This window comes from Lonchura striata, chromosome 7 (assembly GCF_046129695.1).
Source record: "Lonchura striata isolate bLonStr1 chromosome 7, bLonStr1.mat, whole genome shotgun sequence".
NCBI lineage: Eukaryota > Metazoa > Chordata > Aves > Passeriformes > Estrildidae > Lonchura > Lonchura striata.
Window position 1 is genome coordinate 32,228,630 of NC_134609.1, and position 23,438 is coordinate 32,252,067.

A 23,438-nucleotide genomic window follows, 5' to 3' on the forward strand; every position below is an offset into this window, starting at 1 on the left:
CACTGATCCTGTCTTTTATAGCTGCTCTTAAAACAGACCTGGCAGGAATGTGTGCTCAGAGCTGTGGAAGGACTTTTAAGCACTGGGCCCAGACCACCTGTTAAATGACATTACTACAACCATAAAGAGTCTTTGCCTCAAGCTGTTTGACTACTGTGAGCAGTGGCACTCAGCAGGAGTGCAGTCAGCTGGGGGTGTAGAGCCTACTGCCATCACTCAGGAAAATCCAAGAGGGGTATCAGGGAGGAGGGCAGGAGCTTAGATTCTGCTTTTTCAGTTTCAGTAAACATCATACATCTACTTAAGACTGTTTGAATAAATTGGCTGGCTTAATACACATGCATTTAGTCAGCAGTATCCCTGAGGTGTTTTTGCCATGAATGGACAACTATTGCTATCATATAAAACCAAGCATTTTGCAAATGGTAGTTCTATTCAGGAGAAATCTGTGGAAGATTTGGTGCAGTTTTATACATGTATGGTCCCTTTCCAAGAATGAGGAAGTCAAATCTCACAGTTGCTTTCAAGAGAAAGAAATACTGCATTCACAAGGAAAAAGTTCAAAAAATAGTAGAAGAAAGGCAGATAAAACTATGATTTCTATATACTTTTTTGTTAATAGATTTAATATGTTTAAATGCTACTATTTTATGCTTCATGGACAGATAGAAAAGTATGATGTTTTGGCATGCACTAAGAAAAAATTTGGGAAGCTTGCCTTTTGTGATCATAATCTCATTACTTTTTACCAGCCAGCTGCGATACTGATTTGTATTGATCCCCTGGGACACTGGAAGTATGCACAGAGTTACCACCACTCTAAATTGTCCTTATTGATTGAGTACGATAACAGTAGACCAGCAGGGTGTGTACATCCCTAAGTGTGCCTCACTCAACATGTATGTGCTCAGGGTGGATGAAGGTGAGGGGAAGTGATACGATTTTTATACCATACATATTCTTCTATTCTTCTACTTCATTTCTCCAACATTAGTGCTTTCAGCCAGAGCAAGGCTTACCAAAAATACATTATTCCATGAATAGTAAAAAAGAAAATATACTGAAAGATGGCATGTATATATAAAAAGCAAACTGGCTTTACATTAGGATGCTTTTTTCACCCATCCCTCCTTGTTTTCTGTGTCATAAGGCAAGGGCATCCTATTGCCTATCCTGTGGTCCTTGCATGGCCACAGGCTCATGAATGTATTTTTAACAGAAATAAATTACCATTTTTAGTCATACATAATTTTTAGTATGTATAAATAATTACTTATATAATACTTCTCTGAGATTTACAGTTACAGATTAAGCTTGTATCTGTAAATGGAATGGTAAGCAGCACAGCAAATTAATGTTCCTGCACATACAAAGGACTTTCTACAGCGTCTTGACAGACTCTTTATTACCGGACATTAGCTTCAGGACTTTTTAGTCAACTTTGAATGTGGGAAGGGTTGGAGAGCCACTTCTGAGTGCTCCTACAGCCAAACTTAAACCTGGCATTTCTGCAGGCATACTTGGGAAACTCAAAACTGTTGTTCTTCCCCAGTGCAATACTGTAATTTAAGACCAAATGTCTACTTGATCTGCTGTGAATTCTTCTTCCTGCCATGGGTGACCATTGTGATGCAGTGCAGAGGAAGGGGTGCTCAGGTAGTCACCCCTTAGAACCATCTAGAACAAAGCCTTGACTGAGCTCAAGGGTTCCTTCAACCCAAACAGTTCCTTCATTCTGTGATTTTATAGCACTGACAGCATCTGCAGCCCTGTCAGTTATCTCCTCTCTGTTCAGCAGCCCTAAAGCATTTTCCAAACTCCTCTTCAATTCTGAGTTCCTTTCAATTCTTTAATGTATGTGCCTAAGCTGTCCAGAGCCCACCCTTCCCTCGCAAACCCTTCCTCTGTCCTGCTGAGCTATGCCAAAGGTGAGGGCCTCCTGGGAGGGCAGCCACAGTTTAACAAGAGACCACGGGCTATGTGGGCTATGTGGCAGGTCTGCTATGTTAGACAACCTGTAAAAAACCTTTCAAAAGAGTATTCCTCAGACATTATTCACCCACTCCTATATTTTGAGGTCTTTTATTTTATATAGTGAATATTCATCTTTTCATCTTGTTACCCTCTGTGATCTAGTGTAGCCCATAGCAACCCAGGCCCCTGGAGACTAAATACAAATTAGAATTTTAAACTTTGTAAGCTCTGTCACTCATAAGCTGAACAGTTTGGCCATGAACAAACAGCTCACTGTGAGGCTGCAAAGGGCTTCGTGGTAGTCAACAATCACTGCAAAAGGCAGGAGGTGTGAAAAAAAAGAAGTAAAAACATTGTGGTCTGTCAATATACAGGTGGGCAGTTGTTACCTTTATCACTTCTCTCCATTAATTATTATAATTATTCTTGTAGCTGTTGTATAACAAAGATAGGAGCTGACTTTAGCAAGAGTTCACACCCACATACAAGGTTTGCTCTCAGATAAGGCTGCATGCACAGCAATCTCATGTATTAATCATTCTCTTAAAGTGACCTGTTCTTGTTTGTTGTTGAATTAGGCTGTCATGTAATTTACTGGTTGGACATATGTTTGTGCCTCTGTGTGATATTTGTCTCAAGCAGACCCTCTGCACTGACAGTGTCTTGGCTTTTGACGCCTCTGAGCAGGAGACAGATTGAATCTCATTTGCTCTCATCAGAGAATTCCTCCTTTGGAATTATCTCTAGCACTGTTTCATTGTTCTGCAAAAATGGTATTTAGTCCATGAAATATTTTTTCTCTGCCTTGTATTTTGTCCCATGACCCTTCTCTGTTCTAGGAGGTTGCACAACAACACGTATTTTTGTGGTCTGATTTACACTGAGCCAGCCTGCTCTGCATGAGGCAATGCCCAGTGCTCTCCTGTTCCTTCCCTTCTGCAGAGACTATTCAGAGCAGAACCTCTGGGTGCCATTGCACAGAGCCCCAATGTCACCCTTGGGTGTGAAATGGAAGTACAAGATAATGGTTTAGGTGTCAGCAGGCTGCTCTTCATTTCCAGTGTTCTCACTGCCTCTCTGCATGTTCTCAGATCATACAGACTGCCTGCTGACTGGGCAGGGCAGCACTTCTGAAGCAAACAGGATTCTCATTTCCTCAAACACCTCCTCAGTAATGATGCTGGGTCCTGTTCTTTCACAAAGAGGGAGTTAGGCACTCAGATTAGAAAGCCCTAGGTTATTTTTATGCTTGCATTATCAGTTACTTTTATAATACAATTCTTTTTTTTTTGCCAACTAAGAAGTATTTTCTACTGAACTTCACACTCACTCATGCACTGTAAAACTCCTTCCACTATTAGTGAGGTATCTGAAATCATCCATGGATCTCTCAGCTCCCAAGGAACAAATTCCCACCTGACATGATGCAGTTGTCTGGGTGCTTCCAGCATCTAAGGCTGAAGCACAGAAACAGCTTCCCAGCTGGAAGCAGAGAGACAGCTGTCATTTCCTCCAAAGCAGTTTGAATTTAATCATTACAATGATTTTTCAGACAGCTCTTGCCTCCATGTTTCCACTCCCATTAAACTAGTGCCACTCTCACCAATTCTCAATTTTCAAATTGAAATAGGGTGTTTATTTTGTGAGGAACTGGACAGCATTACCCAAGGTCTGCTTTAAGGAATTGTGCAAAGGGGAAAAGAAAGGACCACCAATAAAATAAAAAAGTTTCAAAGAATTACCCTACGCCATTTGTAAGGTACCCACTACAGACCATGCTGCAGGCAGAAAATAAAGCATATTCTAAAGAGCTTATGGTCCTTGCTGCCAGTCATGCTGTCCCATGTGAATGTACTGCTGAAAAGCCCGGTAGTTTGGAGCCTGAATCCTGACCCATTTCTTCCCTCAGGTTCCTAGGTTATTTTTCCAATACGGGATTTTGTAAAATTAGCCTCAAAGTAAGGTACTTCTGAGGAAGTACGGGTAGGCATATTCCCAGAAAAGACATCCAGCTCAATCACAGCCACAGATGGTAACATCAGGCTGTTCTGGTGGTCAGCACTGGGCCCTTCCCAACAAGCCAACATTATTCATAATTCCATTTATCCACTTGTAATAGTAGCAACATTGCATACATTGTGTGGGGTACAGCATTACTGTTACTAAAGCAATAGAGTGCATCACCCAGTGTTCACTTGCTGAGACACCGGTATTGCCAAATAAGCCATTTTAGCATTGCCAAGCAATCCGTTTTTGCTCTGGGGTCAGAGCAGAGCGCAGTGTGCCGGGTGCCATCAGCCCTGTGCCAGCCTCTGGCACTGGAGCGAGCTCAGCGCGTGTCCTCCTGTCACTGGGGTTTGGCCACAGGGTGGTTGCAGCAGCACTATGGGCACCATTCTGGATTCTTCACAGAAAGTGAAGGGTTGCATTATGTTTTCTGGAGAAAGAAATAGGCTCTGGGTTTATTTCTTTTTTAAACTGAAAAAGGTCCTGTGACACTGGTGATATAGGAATGCTCACTCTGAAGTATATTACAGACCAGTATTTGCCAAAGAGGTGTTAAGCCAAAAAGCAATATGCCCAGCATAAATCTATAAAAAAGGTTCTGATAAAAATACCATGTCATTAACCCTCCTGTTTTGTGTTGTGCCCAGGCTCAGGGCTCAAGTCCTGTTTACCCATCCTGCCCTTTGCTGCTGGTTTGCCCGGGTGACCCCCTGTCCCATTGTCACCTTTGACTCCAATTGTTGGTACTATCACCATGGTGTTAGTGTAGCCTGTGCAAGTAGCAGCTGTTTAACACATTGCTCTATAACTACTGTGTTTGCAGGGCTCTGTTTGCCCTCCTGATTTGGCTGAAGTGAGACACATATCGTGGCCAGTTGGCTTGCAGAGCATCACCAAGGCTTATTAGTGTTTTGGTACCTATGAAGCAGATAATCTAATTCAAACACCAGTGTGTCCTACTGCTTAGCTTAGATCTGCTGCCTAAGATGTGCATATGAAGATAAATTACATGAGGTAATTTGTTAGGAAGAGATCTAGGGAATCCAGCTCTTCCTTTCAGTTTCAGGGAAATAAAAAATGTTAATTCAATTTTGAGGAAGAAACTAACACTCTGGTAGCTGACAAAAATTAGATGTCACCCTTTGATTGGTTGAATGGCATTTTGTTGAAATCACACTTACGTACCAGCTCACACTAATGGCTGACTGTAAATTTAAAATATCGAAATATTTTTATTGATATCTTTGGCCTTAAAACTTTCAAAGCACCCAAAGGTTGTATTGGCAGCCCAAATTCACCATCCTTTCTTCAGGTAAAAGTATCCTAGAAAATCTGAGAGCGCATCAGAGCTGAAGGTAAACTGATCCAACATTTTCTCAGAAAATATGAAAACAGTAAATAATTTTTCTCTTTTGAAGTTCTCTGTTGATATCATATGTAAATAGAAAGACCTGTAAATGAGAAAAGGTTTATTAAATGTGAGGACTCATACCTAAGTTCAAAAATAAAATGAACCAAATCAAAATTGTCTCAGCTCTTCCCATAAAGACCTCAGTTTTCACTGATGCTTTATAGTCATCCTATCTCAAATACTTTGTATTATAAAAAAATCAGTGATTTAAAGTGTGGGGACAATTGACAGATGAGCGAGCACAAGGAGTTTTTGAACAGGAGGCATTTCCATCCCTGAAATGTGATGAAGTTTGCTAAATGATCTGCATTCAAACCTAGAAGTAGTCTGCACAGTTGTTCAGAATGACCTTTACTGGACTAAAAAAGATCAAATAGTTGAATTTTCCCCACTGTTGCCTAGTGAGTGGTGCCACAGTTCCCAGAGCAGCACTGGTAGCGTGATCTGTAGAAGGCAGGGTCCCAGAGCAGCACTGGGTGTTCCCAGCACTGGATGTCCCAGCACAGCACGAGGTGTCCCAGCACAGGGTGTCCCAGCACTGAGTGACACCAGCACAGGATGTCCCAGCACAGGGTATCCCAGCACAGGGTATCCCAGCACAGGGTATCCCAGCACAGGATGTCCCAGCACAGGGTGTCCCAGCACAGGGTGTCCCAGCACAGGGTATCCCAGCACAGGGTATCCCAGCACAGGGTGTCCCAGCACAGGGTATCCCAGCACAGGGTATCCCAGCACAGGGTGTCCCAGCACAGGGTATCCCAGCACAGGATGTCCCAGCACAGGGTGTCCCAGCACAGGGTGTCCCAGCACAGGATGTCCCAGCACAGGGTGTCCCAGCACTGAGTGACACCAGCACAGGATGTCCCAGCACAGGGTGTCCCAGCACTGAGTGACACCAGCACAGGGTGTCCCAGCACAGGGTGTCCCAGCACTGGATGTCCCAGCACAGCACGAGGTGTCCCAGCATGTCCCACGCGGGTGCAGCGTGAGCTGCAGGACACAGCCTATGGCAGGTGCAGGTAACAGCCCTCCAGAGGGAAGGAATTGTTTCCTGTTGGAAAGTACATTTCACCCATCTCACTAACAGATTTTATCCATGCTTGCACACAAGAAGAGTTCATTAGGAGTGTTTTTCCTAACTGGAAGTGCCAGTTAAGGAGACATTTATATACACAGCATTGTTGGCTTGTGCTTTCAGTTAAGGCACTGCTGACAGGATGGTTTATGATGTCAGACGACTTTTCACCCTAAAGTAAGCATTTTTGTAAAGGTGTCTAATCATCTCTGACAATACCTGTCAACAGTAGTAGTGCTCTGATATTACTGACCCTTTTAATGGTTTATTTTCCCCAAACAATTGTCAAGTAGTTCTCATCCTTATTGACTGTGATAACAGTAGTTCATTGGATGGCCTGCTCCTTATTAAAAGAGTAAGTTAGCAATTCATCAAAGTGTTTGGTTAAATTTCAACAGTATTAAACATTATATTAATGATGTTGCTCAAAGTTTTATTCAGAAAACCCACCTGACAGTAGTCCTGATTAAATAAGTGCAACTGAAACAGAAGTTTGTGAAATAGGATGGAAAAGCAGCTAGAAGCTGCATCTTCAGAAAGAGTAAGTCCTAAACAACTGGAAATAAATTGTGCAAGCTTTTCACATAGATGCTCCAGAACTGCCTGTCTGTACATCATCCAGGAACATGCACAGTCAAAATGTATTTTGTATCATTCTGGCTGAAATACACAAAGAATAACAGTCTTTTATTGCTATTAATTACTCTGCTAACATGAGTTGCCAAGATCCTAAATTCCTAAGAGTTTTCCACTGTTTTAAACAGGGTATAAAATTTGTTCCACAGGGAATTCCCCATTTCCCTATTGTATTTTTAAATAGATGTAATATAGTGTGTATAAAAAAGTGTGTAACTGTAGAGAATACTATGGAAGTGTGTACATCCTTACCTTACCTCTAGGACCTGTAGGTGTTAGCATTATATCTATTTACCATTTCTGTTTCAGTGGTACCTAGAGGCCTCTATCTGTTACGTCATCATTTTTACATGAGCACTCCCTATTCATTCTCAAGATCACTGTTTTCTGTGTATTACACAAGGTAGATTGTGATTGAGTCAGAATGCTAATGAAAGAAAAAAATAATACATTCTTTCCTGTCTAATTATTGGGATAGGGAAAGCTGGTTTTCCCTTTTTCTCTGCCACAGTCATTGTCCTGGTAGTCAAGACTAATGATAGAAGCACAGAAGAATGGCACAGTACTTCCCCACCAGGAGATTGGTACTGGAATTTCAAACTTTTGATTATTTTGTATTGAGTCCTTGACTTTCTTTTTATCAGACCTGCAGGGTTTTTTATCAAATCTGTAATTATTTCTACAATTCACAAATAGAAAACCTGTTGACTAGAATTACTAAGTAAGTTTTGAATTAAGAACTGGGAGTTCCTTACTTGCGTGGAGTGAATTTGTTAAAAGAGGCTGGAGATCAGCAAAACAAATCTCACTTATTGCCCTTGATCATAGACAGTTTATTCCTAATGTCTTTTGGAAGATGGGTATTACAAGAATAGTTCTTCTTTTTGCATGCACACAAGCTGAAGTTTACAGTAATTTTTAAGAGATTCTTTATGCCTAAAGGCAAAGAAGCAAGAAGTGGGGTTGAGAGGAAGGAAAAGATAAGAGAAATCATGAAGCCATCTTAGAAAAAATGAAAAGTGAATGGTCAAGTAGGAGCGTGTATCGGCAGACTCGTGTCTTGGGTCCCTGCTGCAGCAAGTGGAAGTATTTTCCAGTTTTCTGAGTCCTACCATGGGGTGGTATTTCCAGTTTCCTGAGTGAGTCCCACCATGGGGTGGTATTTCCAGTTTCCTGAGTGAGTCCCACCATGGGGTGGTATTTCCAGTTTCCTGAGTCCCACCATGGGGTGGTATTTCCAGTTTCCTGAGTGAGTCCCACCATGGGCCAGTGCTCTCAGGCAGTGGCTGTGTGGGGCAGGCAGGCAGGACAGCGTTGCGTTTTCATCCCCCAGCGTGGGGCACCCTGGGGCTGAGTCTGAAACAAGTGCTTCCTCAGCAGCCGCTTCTGAGGCTTTGGGTGTTTTCCCTAAGTCTTTGATTCTGCAACATCCTTCTGTTTTGGCTGCATCAGGGCCATCATCCTTCCTAAAACACTTGTGCATCTGTTGGCTCCTCCTTCCATTGCTACTCTTGACTGGGTTTAAATCTGATCAGCTGGGGAGAAAACATCCAAAGGATGTAACATTATGTAAGACACCAGAGTATCCTTGGGGACATGACCCTTAAAAACACACCAAACAAGCAAAATCTTCAGAATTCACATGCAGATGATTCTGGAAGCAGTCCCACTACATTCATGCCATTGTTTACTTAGCTATGGAACAGGACGATGGAGACAACTTCTGAGGCGTATGGTATACTAACTTTGAAATGTTCTGTTCTGGAATAGTATACCTTCAGCATCATGTTTCACAAAAGCTTCTTCAGTGACAGTTATATTCCATAAACCTTTAATACAACTTCTATTTGCTAAAATCTATTTAAGATCAGTGGCATATATTAAACTAAAATAGCCCTACAACCCAGAAAGTCACAAAAAAAAGGATCTGTCATGGGAATTTTGAGTCATACTTAGCTATGGCCACTATTTGAGCCCATCTGCAAAAGAATTTTGCTTATTCCAAAGTGTTTGTGACCTCTCTAGAGCATGAAGGAGTGCTAATAGTTCTCCCAGTTTTGGGGGCATGCATCTTGTTGGGATTTTTTATTATGTTATTTCACTGCAATTAGGACTTCCACACGCCAGAGGAGATGAAGGGAGGGAGCTTTATTCATTGGATTGCAGTGAGACAGAGCACTCCATGCTTCTTGCTTCCTTCAAAGGCTTCTTTCTTACAAAAAGAAGAGTTTGCCTCACTTTATAATATTAAATTATTACCTACAGGCCATTTTGTCGGGACAATTTTGCCACATTTGTTTTCATCTCTGTCCCAGTCATTAGAAATCTGATTTGTCAAAGGTACTTGTAAACTTACAGTAACTTTTGACTGGGTCATAAGTGCTAAGGACCTTGAAAAATAGGCAGAAGTTTTCATCCTGTGAAAACATTAAGATAAATAAAGCAAATTGATAAATACTATTTAATAGAATATAGGCTCTAGGATTTAATGCTCTAATGCATAGCAGTAACAGATCATTCCAAGTATGGAATATCATATTTCAAAAGCCATACAGTTAATGCTGTAAAAGGAAGGATTATATGAAATGTGATTGATTCTTATACCTTTATGCCATAAAAAGTAGCTTCAGTTTTGTGGGGTTCTGGAATTAGTAGACTAAGAGGTTATGAGAAAAAGTCAACCCTTAAGTTGCAGACAAAGAGCTTCTACTACCAATATAGTATTACATCATCAAAATATTTCACAGACACTCAGAAATAAGCTGTACTTCTGTATGTCAGTGAAGCAGCAAATTGAATTCTCATAATATGTTTTGAAAATGAGTCTTGTTAGGTTTGATGAGGTGGAAAACGTACTGAGATCACTGGTTTGTTCCAATACATTCAGTACACTTTTCTTGGATGTTTGCCATGGCTAATCTTTTTAATGGTAGTGTAGCTTGTAAACCCATTTGGTGGAGAGCTGTATGTCTCCGTTTCAGAGTATCACGCCAAGCAGGCTGGTAAATAAGTTTCTCTTCAAGCATGCAAACTCTTTTTTTACAATACCAGAAATTTTATTTTAAGATACATATCAGAAAAAAACTTTGTATTTCCTTTATAAATTCAGTGAGGAGCAGAATAAAATGCAAATGTCATTTTAAATACACTCACACATACATATGTAGATGTTTGGGGGTTTTAAGAGTTTTATCAAGGGCAGACTTCACTTAGTTCAAGCCCAGTATTCAAGAAGTTGAGCCTGTCATAAACCCTCTGGATTTCTCCAAAGCCCCTTCTTAGCTACTCCCACATGCCATTTTGGAAATGGTCTAAGAAAACAGTGGGCTTTACAGTGTGGTGAGCCATCATCGAATGCAAAGTTCTGTCATAGTAAACTGATGAAAGGATTTGGATGAGACATGAAAAATTCTGGCCTCAGCTTATTGAGGTTGAGCCAGAGGCTGCCCTTCAGGTGCTTCAGATGATCTCAGACCATGGGCTCACACAGGCGTGTTACCTCTAGTTATATTCTGTAGATTAAAATAAACACTTTCTGTTGCCCTTTAAAGCTAAGTTAGAATGCACTGGAGATGTCATAGCATGTTTATGATGGCCCCAGAGTGTAACTGCCATTTAATCTGCTTCTATTTGAAAAGTCATTACAAAATAATATACTTTTCCTTAACACAATTTCATAGATATGGGATCTTATGTAGTCAGCATAATTTTCTTTAAACCACATTCCTGATTCCTTGGTTCTGAAGAAATCTCCTGCAAAGTCTGCTGCATGTCCTGTCTTCCTTTCTGTCACCCTTAAAGAATCCATACAGGAGAGGTTTGTCTACAGCTGCGGTGGTCCCAGCACTCTGAACTCTGTTTTCAGTTAAATTATTCATGGATAACTCTCCTTGAGAGAATCCTGTGAAGAAATCACATAAGATGAACATTTTTCCCCCTAGGTTTCGTTTTTCAACTTCTGCATGTACATTTTCCATAGTCTCTTGTCTAATTTCAAGTTGTTGAACTGATTTTTGTACTTCCACACAGATAAACTGTTTGCTGTCTTTAAACACTCTCACATGCAAAAGCTTTGAAACTGTGTGTGTCTTAACTTCTTAACCATTCAGTAGAGTCGTAGATATGAGAAGAGATGAAAAAGAGCACATGACAAGGAAAGAGGGAGGAGGGGAAAAAAAAAGTGTCTGGAAGAGTTGCTTTTTAACAGTGACATTTTGTAGGTGGTATGGCCCTTTGAGCCAGAGGTTTCAGTCTGCTTTGCCAAGAGTCATTGATGGTTGTGGATGGGATTTGTTTGCAGTTATCCCTACAGCGAGGACTCTAGCCAGGGAAGGCAGTACATGAACACGAGATGTCCAGCCTGGTGCGACAGAATCCTGATGTCCCATTCAGCCAAGGAGCTCATTCTGAAAGTAAGTACGGACCTGCAGCCCCCCAATGCCTCCACACTGCATTTATCTGCACCAAAGGCAGGTATGGCTGGAAGACTCTACCCTTGAATTTGCTAAGCTAGAGACAGCACACCATGGTAGTAAATGGAGGGGTGTGCCTCCAGTGCTTTGCACCTATGAAGGGGGATTTGTCCCCATAAACCCGCTGACAGTGACTAAAATATGAGCTTTCACAAGCACTTGTTTTGGTATCTGAGCTGCCAGTGATGACTGACTGTCTTCTGTCCTGTGCCTCTTCTGTGCAGGGATGCACAGCACTGGGAGACTGCTTGCTTTAAAGAGAATAACAGAAAATTAAAAAGCCTCTATAAAAACCCTACAAAAAGTCCCCATTAGTCCCCCAACCCAGTCCACCCTACAGTGACATAAGCAGCAACACTGCCCCTACCAAGGATTCAGCAGGGATACAGACAGGAGCAGGTATAAGTGCCTAGTGGCTGAGGAGTCACACAATTGAGAGAAAAACCTGTACAGCAACAGCTGGAGGCACCTCAGTTACCAGAGTGGTGGATTTCCTAAGGTATTCCCAAGAATATGTCAGATCCTACATAGGCCAGATCTATCCCTGTCCCCTGCATGAGGATAGTCTCCAGCAGGTAGGCTCCTAACTTTGGTACACCAACTAGGTGCCTAAATTTAGACATTCCATTAGAGCTTTAACAAGAAGCTTGTGCAACATTTTTAGAACATACAATTCCTCTTAGGATTTAGTGTTTATAGAGAGGGTTAGGGTTAGCTGGTGATGTTCTATCCAAGGTTAAATTATCTAAATATGGTTCAGGAGCCTTCCATTTTTCTTTTCTGTCATTTGCTCTCTCCTTCTTGTTCCACTCTGCCCTCCATCTTTTCCTGGGAGCACTGGGCCGGGTCAGCTGGTTACCTGTTCCAGTTCCCAGTGCCTCTGTCCCTGTGTGCATGCTCCTGGCACCTAGACCCCTGTCCTGCTGAGGCTGGTGGCTGGCCAGAGCAGATCAGGGAATGTGATGGGAGATCTCTCCCACTTCTCCCTGTTCTGAGCTGGCCAGCTGGCAGTGGCCATGGGCAGCTGTATGAATGGGTGTGCTGCAGTGAGGTTGTCTTGGCTGGCCAGGCTGTATGACTCTAACAGACCTATTGAACCCAAAATTGCCAAAAGTCATGTGTCTGTCTCTGTGCTCCTGTATAATTAATGCAGTTTAGTGGGAGTGAATTACAGAAAATAATCTTCTTAGTAAATCAATGTTCTATGGCTCCTTGGTTTTTTTTTCAGTTTAAATTAATTGCACCCTTGAAACTTGTTCTCTTGAAGTTTATAACCTTCTTTTTCTCCCTCATCAGGGTTATTTATCTCATTATTAGACTGTTTGCTTTGCAGTATATAACTCACTGAAAGGCTGGGAACGTGTTTTCCACAGCTACTCGAATTTCAAGTCAATGCACTTCCTCACACATTCTAATGTGTAAGAAGTGTCTACATGACATCATAAAATTTCACCCAAAATTTTAGACAATGCAGTATTGAGTAAAAAAAAAGTGAAGTCTAAGGGCAATAAAGGCTTTATAGTCAAATAGTAATGTCAAAATAAGTGTTATTTGTTTTTCTTACACAAAAATATCATGTGAAAAAGTGAGACTTTACCCAAAATGTTACCAACAGTGCTTGGTGACCATGAAATTCCTAAAGAACAAAGGATTAAAACCATGAAAAGACTGGCCAATGAGGGAAGATTTTTTTTTTTTAAAGCTATGAATAAGGAGATAGATGTGTACACAAAAGCTTGAAGAGTGTAAACAGTACAGAGGGAAAGGAATTCTTTCTGACTATCTAGAGGGCTATAACTTGGATATAATGGGAGAAAAGTAAACAAAGGAAAACAAAGTTAGAGCACTGAAGAAGTTTGTAACTGTGAGATGAGTTACAATTTCCAGTCTCTGTGTAACAGGAACCCTATCAGCTGGATCCTTCAAAGCTCACCTTTAAAAGTGCACATAACTGTCTCTGGAGCTTTGCATGTGCAAATTGGGGTCAGACAGTTTGGGACATCTCCAGAAGCTTGTATGCAAAGTGACAGGTGCTGCTGAGGCTAGGCTGGGCTTTAACTGAGTGAGTCTGTACCAACACAGGAGTTAGTTTATCCAGCCCAAAGCCAAACCGGCATTCTGGCCCATAGAACCTAATGAAAACAGTCATTAGAAAAGAATGCCAAACTGATTGAGGAAAGGGCAAAATGACCCTATGTGTTTGTGGCACTTTGCAAGAAGCTGTGTTGGCCTTGACTGAGAATTTACTCCACTGCAGAGACCTATATTTTAAAGCTTTAAAAGGAACTCTGAAGAAAGTAAAGCGAATGTTAATTAACTGATTACACTGTAACAAATCCTTAAAAGAAAAATGTATATGAACTTTTAAATAATTTTTTAAGTTGTAATTATCTATTGAATGTTCTTATTCAGGTAATTATTTTGCTGTATTACTTTTTCTTACAGGCAATTAAAGTGTTTCTTTTTCTGCTTAGGCAATTCTTTATTTTATTTCAAACAAAAACTGTAGTAAATCTGCATTTAAATCCCAGGTAAAGAAAGGATAGGGTGCACAAATTGCTACTATACAGTGTGTTCAGCTACACAGTAGGCATTACAGATTGTACTGACATGGGGCTGTAAACAGCTTTCATGCAACATCATCTATCATGCCATGGTCGGTTACCTCACCATCATGTTATTTTATGCTTCCTGAGCCCTAAACCACCAAAGGTTGCCCACTGCTCGGGAGCTGCGCTGATGCCTGATCACATGAAGTAATGAATGCTCAGCCAAGTGTATATTGTTTCTGCTTGTGCACTGCTGTAATTTGTTTATCTGTCTAAAGATTATGCAGTTGAAAATCCACAATTTTATGCTGCCTTTGTAAATTATCAAGTCGCTTTTGATGAATGTATCCCCACTTCCGATGCTGGTGGCATTATGATCTTGAAATATTGGAAAGTGCTCATGCATACAATGCAGAAGGTTATGTTTTTATATTTTTGGCAGACAACCGTGCTGTAAAGTAAATCTGACCTTAAGCTTCCTTACTGCATTAAAGATAATTCAGTTTTAACTTTATAGTCCTAAATGCTACTGTTTATATAAAGTTATTGCCCAGTCAAACTTGACTGATTACAGATGAGAAAGTCTTGGCTGTTTCCTACAAAATAAATTAGTATCGCCAACTAGTTTAAAGCAATCTACAATTGCATTAGAGACTGGAAAGTGTGCAGATTACAGATTTAATTAGCTTATAGAAATTGTTTAGCACAATAAGAAATCATTTTGTATGGCAATGTACTTGCATTTATTCCTGAAGTACAGTGCTAGAGAATCAAAACAGCTCCCCCAAATCACGTTTATTGCAAACGGCAGAAAGATGAGTACATTTTATTATTCATTAAGATAAAAATGCTAAAGAAGTCAGTGTATAAGGGTAAAGTTCAACATAGAACAAAATGAAAGCAATTCATAATGGAGACCAGAGGAATGTAATCCGTCATTTGCTGCTTTTCTTAAAATCACTGAATGCTTTTTTTCAGATGAAGGAATTTATCTTGGAGAAATGGTTAAAGATTATACTCATAACCTGAAAATAATCATTCATCTCTCTGAACATTTAAAATCCCCTATATGATGAAATCAAATGCTGTTATAAGGCAACATGGATTGCATTTAATTCAGAGAACATTTATCTCATGTAATTCAATAAAAATTGTGTTGTTCTTAAAAAAGGACTGGCCAAATGTGCTTGCTGCATTTTGAAGCAGAAGCCTGGAATGCAACTACAACGAGTCACTCATTTCACTTACTGCAGCGTTAGCCACTAATGTTTCCCAAGGTCCCATCAGCAGGGAGCAGGCAGAGAGATCTCGGGGGTTTTTTGTGCAGGCAAACGGCACAAATTACTGCAAGCAGTACTGGGCATAAAAGTACATTTTACACATTCTTCCTCTAGAGAAGCCAAGTGAAGATGTGTTAATATCACCTCGCTCAGAAACTGGTTTCATCTATTTGCACAATATTTCCAATGTTCCTTTTTGTGTGTGTAATCTGAAGAATTCTTGGACTGACTAGTGTTTTGTTGTTTTCTGTTTTTTTTTTAAACTAGTCAGAAAATGATGAGAAGATAGTAATTTATGACCACATTGGGCCAAATGTCTGCATGGGTGATCACAAGGTAATTAAATTAAACATTTTAGTCTTTTTTTTTTTTTTTTTTTAATTAGGAAGGAGAACATATGCACTAGGTTCTAGTAATTGTAATTCAGCTATATCTCTGCCCAATTTTTAAGTAATACCTTGAAAATGTTTCAAAGTCACATTCAGCTGCAGCCAGTCTGTCTATGAGAATGGCTGCTTGTATGAAAGCAAAGAACAGGACAGGTGCTAGAAAGAAAGCAGGGTACGATGCAAGCGAAGAGGAGCAGCCATCTATGCACTTAAAACTCTTCTAGCAGAACACAAGTGATTTCATTGGGTTATCAACTATGCTTTCAAAGCATAGCTTCAACTAGGTTGATGCATAGGTACTTATTAGTAAAAGAAAATATTGGCAGTTCCATGTTCAAACAACAAGTGATTAAAAGAATATAGAAAAAGGATAATGAATTATAAATAAATAAATACCAGTTGTTTAAATTAATACCTGAATTCTATGGTCTTCTTTGCTAAAGATACCAGATGGAAACCTAAGTTAGAAATGCAATAAAACGTACAAAAAAGTACTTGCTTTCTTTGAAAAAAGCCAATTGAGGAGTAGGAGGTAACCTCTGAAAGCCTATCTAAAAACAACACTGAGGCTTTTGAATTCAGAGAGGGATAGTGGGTAATTGTATGTGTGGGTGCATGTGTACATGCAAATCTGAACTCACAAATGCATATCCCTATTTAATTCCATGGTCAGAGAATTGTTTTCTAAGGAAAAATGCACTTAGGGCATTTGGTCTAGAATCATCCAAGGTTTTAAAATAGAGCAACTTACTAACCTATCCAGTAAACATAAAGCTCTGTATCATTCAGTTCAGAAACAGCAGGTTTTGTTTCCTTTATCACCAAGGTGGTGCAGCCCTGTTACAAAAGGGAAATGTGTATGGTACCTGAACCTCTTCCCACAGAAATTTGTGGATAATTTTCCCTTAGGTTTCAGTGGGAGCAGAAATCTGTGAGGAGATTATGTTATTCCCTTGTGCATTTTGTAATCAGAGTAATTCAAAAACTTGTTGCAACATGTTGTTTCCAGTCATAGAGAATTTTTTTTGTCATATTTACTACTGACTAAAGAAAGAAAAAAGAAAAAAAAAAAAAAAAAAACACGTATGTTTCAAACATGTAACTTCTATTTTTCCCTAACTTGCTGCAGCCTGTGTTCCTGTCCTTTCGAATAGCTGCTGGGGCAGGTAAACCTATTGCAAATGTGCACAAGTGTTGTGTCGTGCAGTGATGTGGTGGTAAATATCATCTTTTTTCTTTACGTTTCTATTACATTTTCTACATCATTTCCCCTGTGTTTATCTTTCTTTTTAAAAAAATGCCAATTCTGCAACAGGAAAAAGATGCCTACGAAGTGAGAAGATTTTCCGTGAAACCACACTGTAGCCAGGAGGAAAGGCAGCACACTGAAATCTAATCCTAACAGCTGTATTGATAAATCCAGTCCTGAGTGCCACATTTTTAGACTGCTGATCGTACACTATGCTTCAGCATCTGGACTCTGTTCAAGAGATGCCTCACATACCTCACTGTCTTGTATGTTCATGCGACATCAAGTAGAAATGTGGAATTATTTTTTATATATATGTCACAGTTCTGTTGCCAAAACTCTAAATAGACAGCAGAGATGTTATGTATTCTAGATTTCACAACTTTCAACTTTTAATAAGTGTTTGTCAATGTGGAAAAGCTATTTCAGCATATTATATAGTTTTAGACGTATCATACCCATTATATATCTTTACCACTTTGGGATTTTGTACATTGGATTGTATAGATAGAGATATTGGTGGTTTTAAATGGTATTTTCTTTTTTGACCAAGGCTTATGGTTTGTGTTTTAGTTTTAGTATTTTTGTTTTCATTTTTAATTTTTTTCTCATTTTATTTACTATACTGCCATGTTACATGGTTTTTGAATCACACAGCAGCTGCTTTCTATACATACATATATGTGTGTGTATATATATGTATGTATGTGTATATATACACAGATAAATAATTTATAAACCTGACCAAAACTTATGCTAAATATACTTTCCAATATGAAAGCTTGAGAGTGCCATATCAGCAGTAAGTATTGGAGTCTTAGCAGGTTTAGTTAAGTATACATCAACAACCAACATTTATATAATAAATAATATATAGCAGTGCCATCCTGGATATAGATATATAGCATTCTATATAGCACATAAATTAGCAGTTTCACTTTGTTACTCCTATAATCTCTCCTTTCTATGTAATATTAAGGATTGAATGTGAAGTTCTTAGCTAGGTTTGGGTGTAACTTTCCAGAATTTTGTAAACTGTTTTTGTCTGTCTTTTGTTACTGTTTTATGGTGCCATATTCTATATTGAAACAATAACAATAAGGGAGAAGAAAATCATAGTCTGCTTGAAGTAGCAACTGTATTGGACACAGACTGTATTTATACAGTATTAAAAAGAAAAAAATCAACCCAACTGTAAATTTTCCTGGTTAGTAGCTCAGTGCAGCCTACAATATAGTCTTGTTACAGACATTTTCCTCCCACCACTAAATACAACATTAAAAGGTGATTAGGGAGTCTGTTGATGAAACACAGATGTATGTTTTATTGATTTAATTTAGAACACTACAGAGTTCATGGACTGCGTGATGGCATTAGATTGATGCTTGATTTTGGTATAAATCACTACCATTGGAAATTATTTGATGTCTGCTTGCAGAGTTTTCTCAACAGTACAGCCCAGTTTATAGCAAGTATTGTTGCCCAAAGGTTGTCTGCAGCTCTGTATTGTTACCGTGCCATGTTGCATTATAACCACACAGTAATTCTATTTAAGCGAACTCAACTCATAACTCTGAAGGCCTTTAGAAATGAGTACTCTGGTTCTCAAGCAATAAAACTAATCATGGTGAACATGGCTGTGTCTGCCCCTTTAATTTGGTGATTACAGGGAAATTATTAAATTGTCACATTTCTTATTGAGATACCTTTGAATCTGCCAAGCAACAAGGGTATTTTTCACATGAAAACTTCTACGATAGGATACAAGTTCTGGTGTTAATCAAAATATAATACAAACCGAGTAAAAACTAAAGAGCTGATATGGGAGCACTGATCTGAGGGAGGTGATGCAGCTTTACGAGCTGTTCACAAGTCCTCAGCAGGTCCGTAAATGTGCCACCATAAACTCCGTCGTGATTATCCCAAGTTTCAGAAGAAACCTCTCCAGCCTTTTCCAGCAGGGACCGGGGCCCCGAGTACAGGTGAACTCGCTGTAGCCTCCAGCCGCGGGTCGTCCGGGGCCCGAACCTCCCCGGGGGTGCAGGGTGCCCCGGTGACCTGCCGGGGTGAGCTGCTGAGAATGCTACGAATTGAACCCTCAGAAATTTATGAAACGCAACTTTTGCATTTTAACAGCCCCGGAGGCGAATCCGGGGGCGCGGGGTGAGCCGAGCCGGGCCGCTGCCAGCGGACACAACGCCGCAGGAGCGGCGGGCTCTGGCCCAGGACGGGGACGGGTCCTGTCAGCTCCCGCTCTGCCCGGGGCCGTGGCTCCGTCAGTCCTGCGGTGCCTCGGAGCCCCCTTCTCCCGTAACGCCCCCTCGGAGCTCATTTCGTTTAAGAACTTTAGGAAGAGGCAGGCGAGAATGACGAGCCTCGAGCGCAGGTGCTTTTAATCCAGCCACTTCCCCTCAGGAGCCCGAACACCGATCCGGTCTCAGCGTGCTCACAGCCGGGCGAAGACTAGACCCTAAACTCGATTTATTCCCTTTGTGACCGCGGCAGGGAGTAGGGACCTGCGGGACCCCCGCCCTCCCCGGGACGCGGAGCGAAGGGAGTCAGTCACGGTGAGCGGGGACACCGGGAGCCGACGGGGCTCCACGGGGAGCGGTCCGGGCCGCTGCCCGCAGCCGGCGCGGGCCCGTGTCTTGCCGCGCTGGATGACGGCGCCGTGCGGGCCTCGGCACGGAGAGAGACGAGCAGGGGCGGCCCGGGCGCGGGGAGCCAGGACGTGCCCGCTCGACCCAGCGCTGCAGAAGGTGACTGCAGAACGGGGGGCCCGCGGGACTGGGTCCCGCACCGGACGCTGGCTGCTGGGCAGGGCAGTGGGAGCGCCTGCGGTGCAGCCGCTGTCTTTGCTCGGGCTGCGAAGCCATGGCTGAGACACAGGGAAAAGAGACGCTCTCGTTCCTTAAAAAAAATAAAAGCAGCAAAAAAAAAAAGCATCTTAACGACGCGGGCGGCTCACACCCACACGGACTCGCGTGTGCAGAGGGGGAAATGCGGAGTCTCGGCCAGCTGGGAGCGCTTTGGCGGCCGCGGAACCGCGCGGAGCCCGGTTCGGGCACGGGTGCGGCCGCAGGTGTGGGGCCGAAGCACAGCCCGGAAGCCTGGCAGGAAAGCACGGGAGGGTGGTGGAGCCGCCGCGGATCTCAACAGCTTCGTCCCCGGGTTTTTGCAGCGGCCAGTACGCAGGCAGCGCAATGGGCTGTGTCCCGACCCCTATTTCTCCTCTCCGGAGCGGACCCTATCACGCGCCCGAAGCCGACGAGAAGCTGCATGGGCAGTTCGGGCTGCACGTTCAGCCGCGGGTCTCTCCCCGCTCCGGGGCTCATGGGCAGTCCCGCAGCCCGGCAGTGACCACGGCGCCCGGCCGTGCCACGGGGCCGGGGCTCCCCCGGCTCAGCCCGCCCGACCCCGGACGCAGCAGCTCCACTTCTCTTGCGAAGCAGCACTGGGGCACCCTGCAGAAGCTCTGGTATCCCCGGCCCCTGGCACAGAAATGCGGGAAGAAATTCACTAAAGGAGGTTGTTAAATAATTTATTGATTTATACAAAGTCTTTCCAACACATGTGGAGACATTCTAATGTAAAATCAAGTGTCCGTTTTCCTCTCGTGCTTTTTTTGGGCATTGGTTTGTTTTTTTGGTATTGTTAAGCATAAAATCCAGAGGCAGGAGAAATGAAACTGCCAAAACGCTGAGGGGACGGGGTGAAAGAAAACTGCCGTTTTTACACTAGAAATATACATCACAAAATCTGAAATTTGCTATATACAAAGTAGCTGAGCTTGGACTTGGGACCCATAGAAAACGTAACAAAACCTGATTGTTAGGAGGAGGAAATTAACAGGAAGGCTAAAGAAAAGAGCAGGAAACCTTACAGGGACACAAAACCCAAAAAGTTGAAAAAATTTCTCTGAAATTTACATCGATGAGAAAGAAAATAAATTCATAACTTATTCTGTAAAAAATATATACATTTCACATACATCTTAGGCTGTACAACACACCACTTCAGACACCCAGTTACACTCACCCCTGCCGCGCTGCCCGGTGCGGCCGTCGGCCCTGTGCCCTCACAGCGTATCCGAGCTGGTGCTGCAGGGGCTGACAAGGGACAGGTTCGTGGATTTGTGCTTTTTCAATAGCCTCGTGATTTTTTCATCGTCTGAGTTGGGGTCCAGGGGCTTGTTGTATTCATCATCGTCCTCATTGTCCGAGCTCTCCTTCAGCTTCTCTGTCTCAGAGTCGTGCTTCTTCTTTGCCGAGGCCATCTCTGCTGCGTGTCTCTTCCGCCACTTGGTCCGTCTGTTCTGGAACCAAACCTAGGCACCGGCACCGGGCACAGTTCAGCCACGGCCTCTGCCCCGCTGCCGCGTCCACCCCGCCAACCCCATCCCATCCCACAACGCGGGGCTGCGGGCACTCGGAGCAGGGCCTGCACCAGGCGGAGCCCCAGACGGCTCCGGGGAAGGGGGCGTCCCGTTGGGGATACCTGCCCGGCTCTGCAGGGCTGCACTACGCCTCTATCAGCAGCTTCCCGAAACAGTCGTTTGTTGAAAACAGAATGCAATAGCCAGGAAAAATAAGTAGTTTTGGCTTATAGTGCACCCCAACATTCAGATGCACCTGCAGGCTTTGCTAAAAAATTTGCGGGGTTACACAAGGTAAAGTTGTGCCAGTGGATGTGATCCTCATGGAAAAGTGACCCTTTAAAAAAATTACCTGCGGGGACCTTTTGTCGTTATTGTGATGAAGGTTTATATTAAATATAATATGTCTTTTTTTTCTAAATCATTTGCAGCACAGAGAGCTCTAAGCACAAAATACCTAGAAATTAGCCTAAAATCTATCCAATATTGAAATGTAACTTAAATTCTAACTGACGCCACAAAAAAATAAAAAAAAATAAAATAAAATAAAAAATCCTAGCTAGTAATTATCGACATGGCAGAAAGCGGCCGCGGCAGTGAGCGGGAGAGGCTGAAGCCCACAGGACGGACCTACCTTCACCTGGCTCTCAGTCATCCCCAGGGAGTAGGCGAGCCGGGCACGTTCCGGTCCTGCCAAGTATTTCGTCTGTTCGAAGGTTTTCTCTAAAGCGAATATCTGCTGCCCAGAGAAAGTCGGTCGAGAGTGTTTCTTCTTACCGTCCTTGTCCAAAACCATCCCCGTCTGAGCTGGAAGCGGAGAAAGAGCTGCGTCAGGGATGAACTCTGCACTGCCCCCGGCCCGTAGCCGGGCCCCGCCAGGCCCTGCAGAGCTGCTTCGGGTGTCCACCGGCTCAAAAGCGGGGCTCGGTCCGGGACAGACCGGGGGCCGTGAGGACCGAGTGACCCGTATCGGGCCTTCCTCCACCCGCCCCGTCCACCGCGCTCGGCCGCCGGCTTGGGGCCGCCCCAGCTCTGGATCCTAGGCCGCCTACTCCCCACGCCCCTCAAGAACCGGCCGCACTTACCGGGACAGGCGAGCCGAGGATCTCTCCAGGGAGAGCCTTGCACCACTCCCGGCCAGAAAATGGGCGGCCGTCCCGGCAGCTCCGCCAGAGGCTTCGGGTAGCGGGAGACGGCAGCGGGGCTGAAGTACATCCCGGCCGAGGCTGCCAGCCCGTTGATGCGGGGCAGCCCGCCCAGAAGGTTGCTGGCACTGCCCACGGGCCGCCCCAGGATATCGCTTATTCCGTGCGGTGTCCCCAAGGGGAGCTGCGTGTTGAGTCCCCCCAGAGCCGGTGCTTTGAAACCGGAGGGGTTCTGCAGGGCGTAGGGGAACAGGGAGGTCTTCATCTCGGCCATGTTGTGCAGTGCGGCGAGCGGCGCGCTGCTAAGGACGAATGCGCTCTGGCGATTAGCATCCATCTGTCCCACCGCTAACATCTGCGGGCATCAGCGAGCGTGGGTCCTTCCCAACCGCGCCGCGGCCGCTCCGCTGGGGACCCTCGCCAGGACCGCGGCCGCGGGCGGGACGGGCTCCTCGCCCCTCGCGGGATCTCAGCGACAGCAAGTGCCGAAGTTAGCTGGGAACAGGAAAATCCCGGCGCTTGCCCGCCCGCTCCCGCGGCGCGCACCTCCGAAGTCCAGGCTGAAGAGAGGCGAAAGCCGAGCCGGGGCAGCGCGGCGAAACAACAGACCGGCAGTCCCGGGAGAAAGAGCCTCCACCGGCAGCACGTCCCGGCGGACTACGGGCGGTGCGCTCCACGCGCGATCGGGCGGGAAGGGGATGCGGAACCCGCAGCTCCGCGCGTCGCCCCGGCCGCGTGTCCGGCGGCCGCGGGGACACTCCGCGCTGCGCCCCGTGCGCAGATAACCGCGCGGGTACCTGCGCGCCCCGCGCCCATTGGGCGGCCACCGCCCCGCGCCGCCAACACCGCCCAATCGGCGGGCGGCGCGCGCCTCCA

At 43.7% G+C, this 23,438-nt stretch overlaps 2 protein-coding genes across 2 annotated transcripts in view; one reads left to right on the top strand and one right to left on the bottom strand.

Annotated features, from left to right (window-relative positions):
* Positions 1 to 17,278, top strand: part of INPP5A (inositol polyphosphate-5-phosphatase A) — a 58,325-nt gene extending 41,047 nt beyond the window's left edge. The window contains exons 5-8 of the mRNA XM_077784767.1: positions 11,404 to 11,515; positions 15,672 to 15,740; positions 16,923 to 16,959; positions 17,109 to 17,278. Of these exons, the coding sequence (XP_077640893.1) occupies positions 11,404 to 11,515; positions 15,672 to 15,740; positions 16,923 to 16,959; positions 17,109 to 17,158 (268 nt within the window). The 3' untranslated portion in view covers positions 17,159 to 17,278. The remainder of the gene's footprint in view (positions 1 to 11,403; positions 11,516 to 15,671; positions 15,741 to 16,922; positions 16,960 to 17,108) is intronic.
* Positions 17,279 to 20,569: 3,291 nt separating this feature from the next.
* On the bottom strand, positions 20,570 to 23,129 carry NKX6-2 (NK6 homeobox 2). The gene is made up of 3 exons (XM_021542428.2): positions 22,503 to 23,129; positions 22,052 to 22,224; positions 20,570 to 21,369 (listed from the first exon to the last, which is right to left on the bottom strand). The coding sequence occupies exons 1-3, from the start codon at positions 22,915 to 22,917 to the stop codon at positions 21,121 to 21,123; spliced, it is 837 nt and encodes a 278-aa protein (XP_021398103.1). The 5' UTR covers positions 22,918 to 23,129; the 3' UTR covers positions 20,570 to 21,120.
* Positions 23,130 to 23,438: the final 309 nt, after the last annotated feature.

Bases quoted from the DNA above. Each gene is read 5' to 3' on its own strand.
- NKX6-2 (XM_021542428.2), bottom strand. From the start codon at position 22,917: ATGTTAGCGGTGGGACAGATGGATGCTAATCGCCAGAGCGCATTCGTC. The intron at 22,225-22,502 runs GTAAGTGCGGCC...CTCCGCTTCCAG, and splicing joins TCCTCGGCTCGCCTGTCCCG to CTCAGACGGGGATGGTTTTG. The intron at 21,370-22,051 runs GTAGGTCCGTCC...GCCGGTGCCTAG, and splicing joins TGACTGAGAGCCAGGTGAAG to GTTTGGTTCCAGAACAGACG.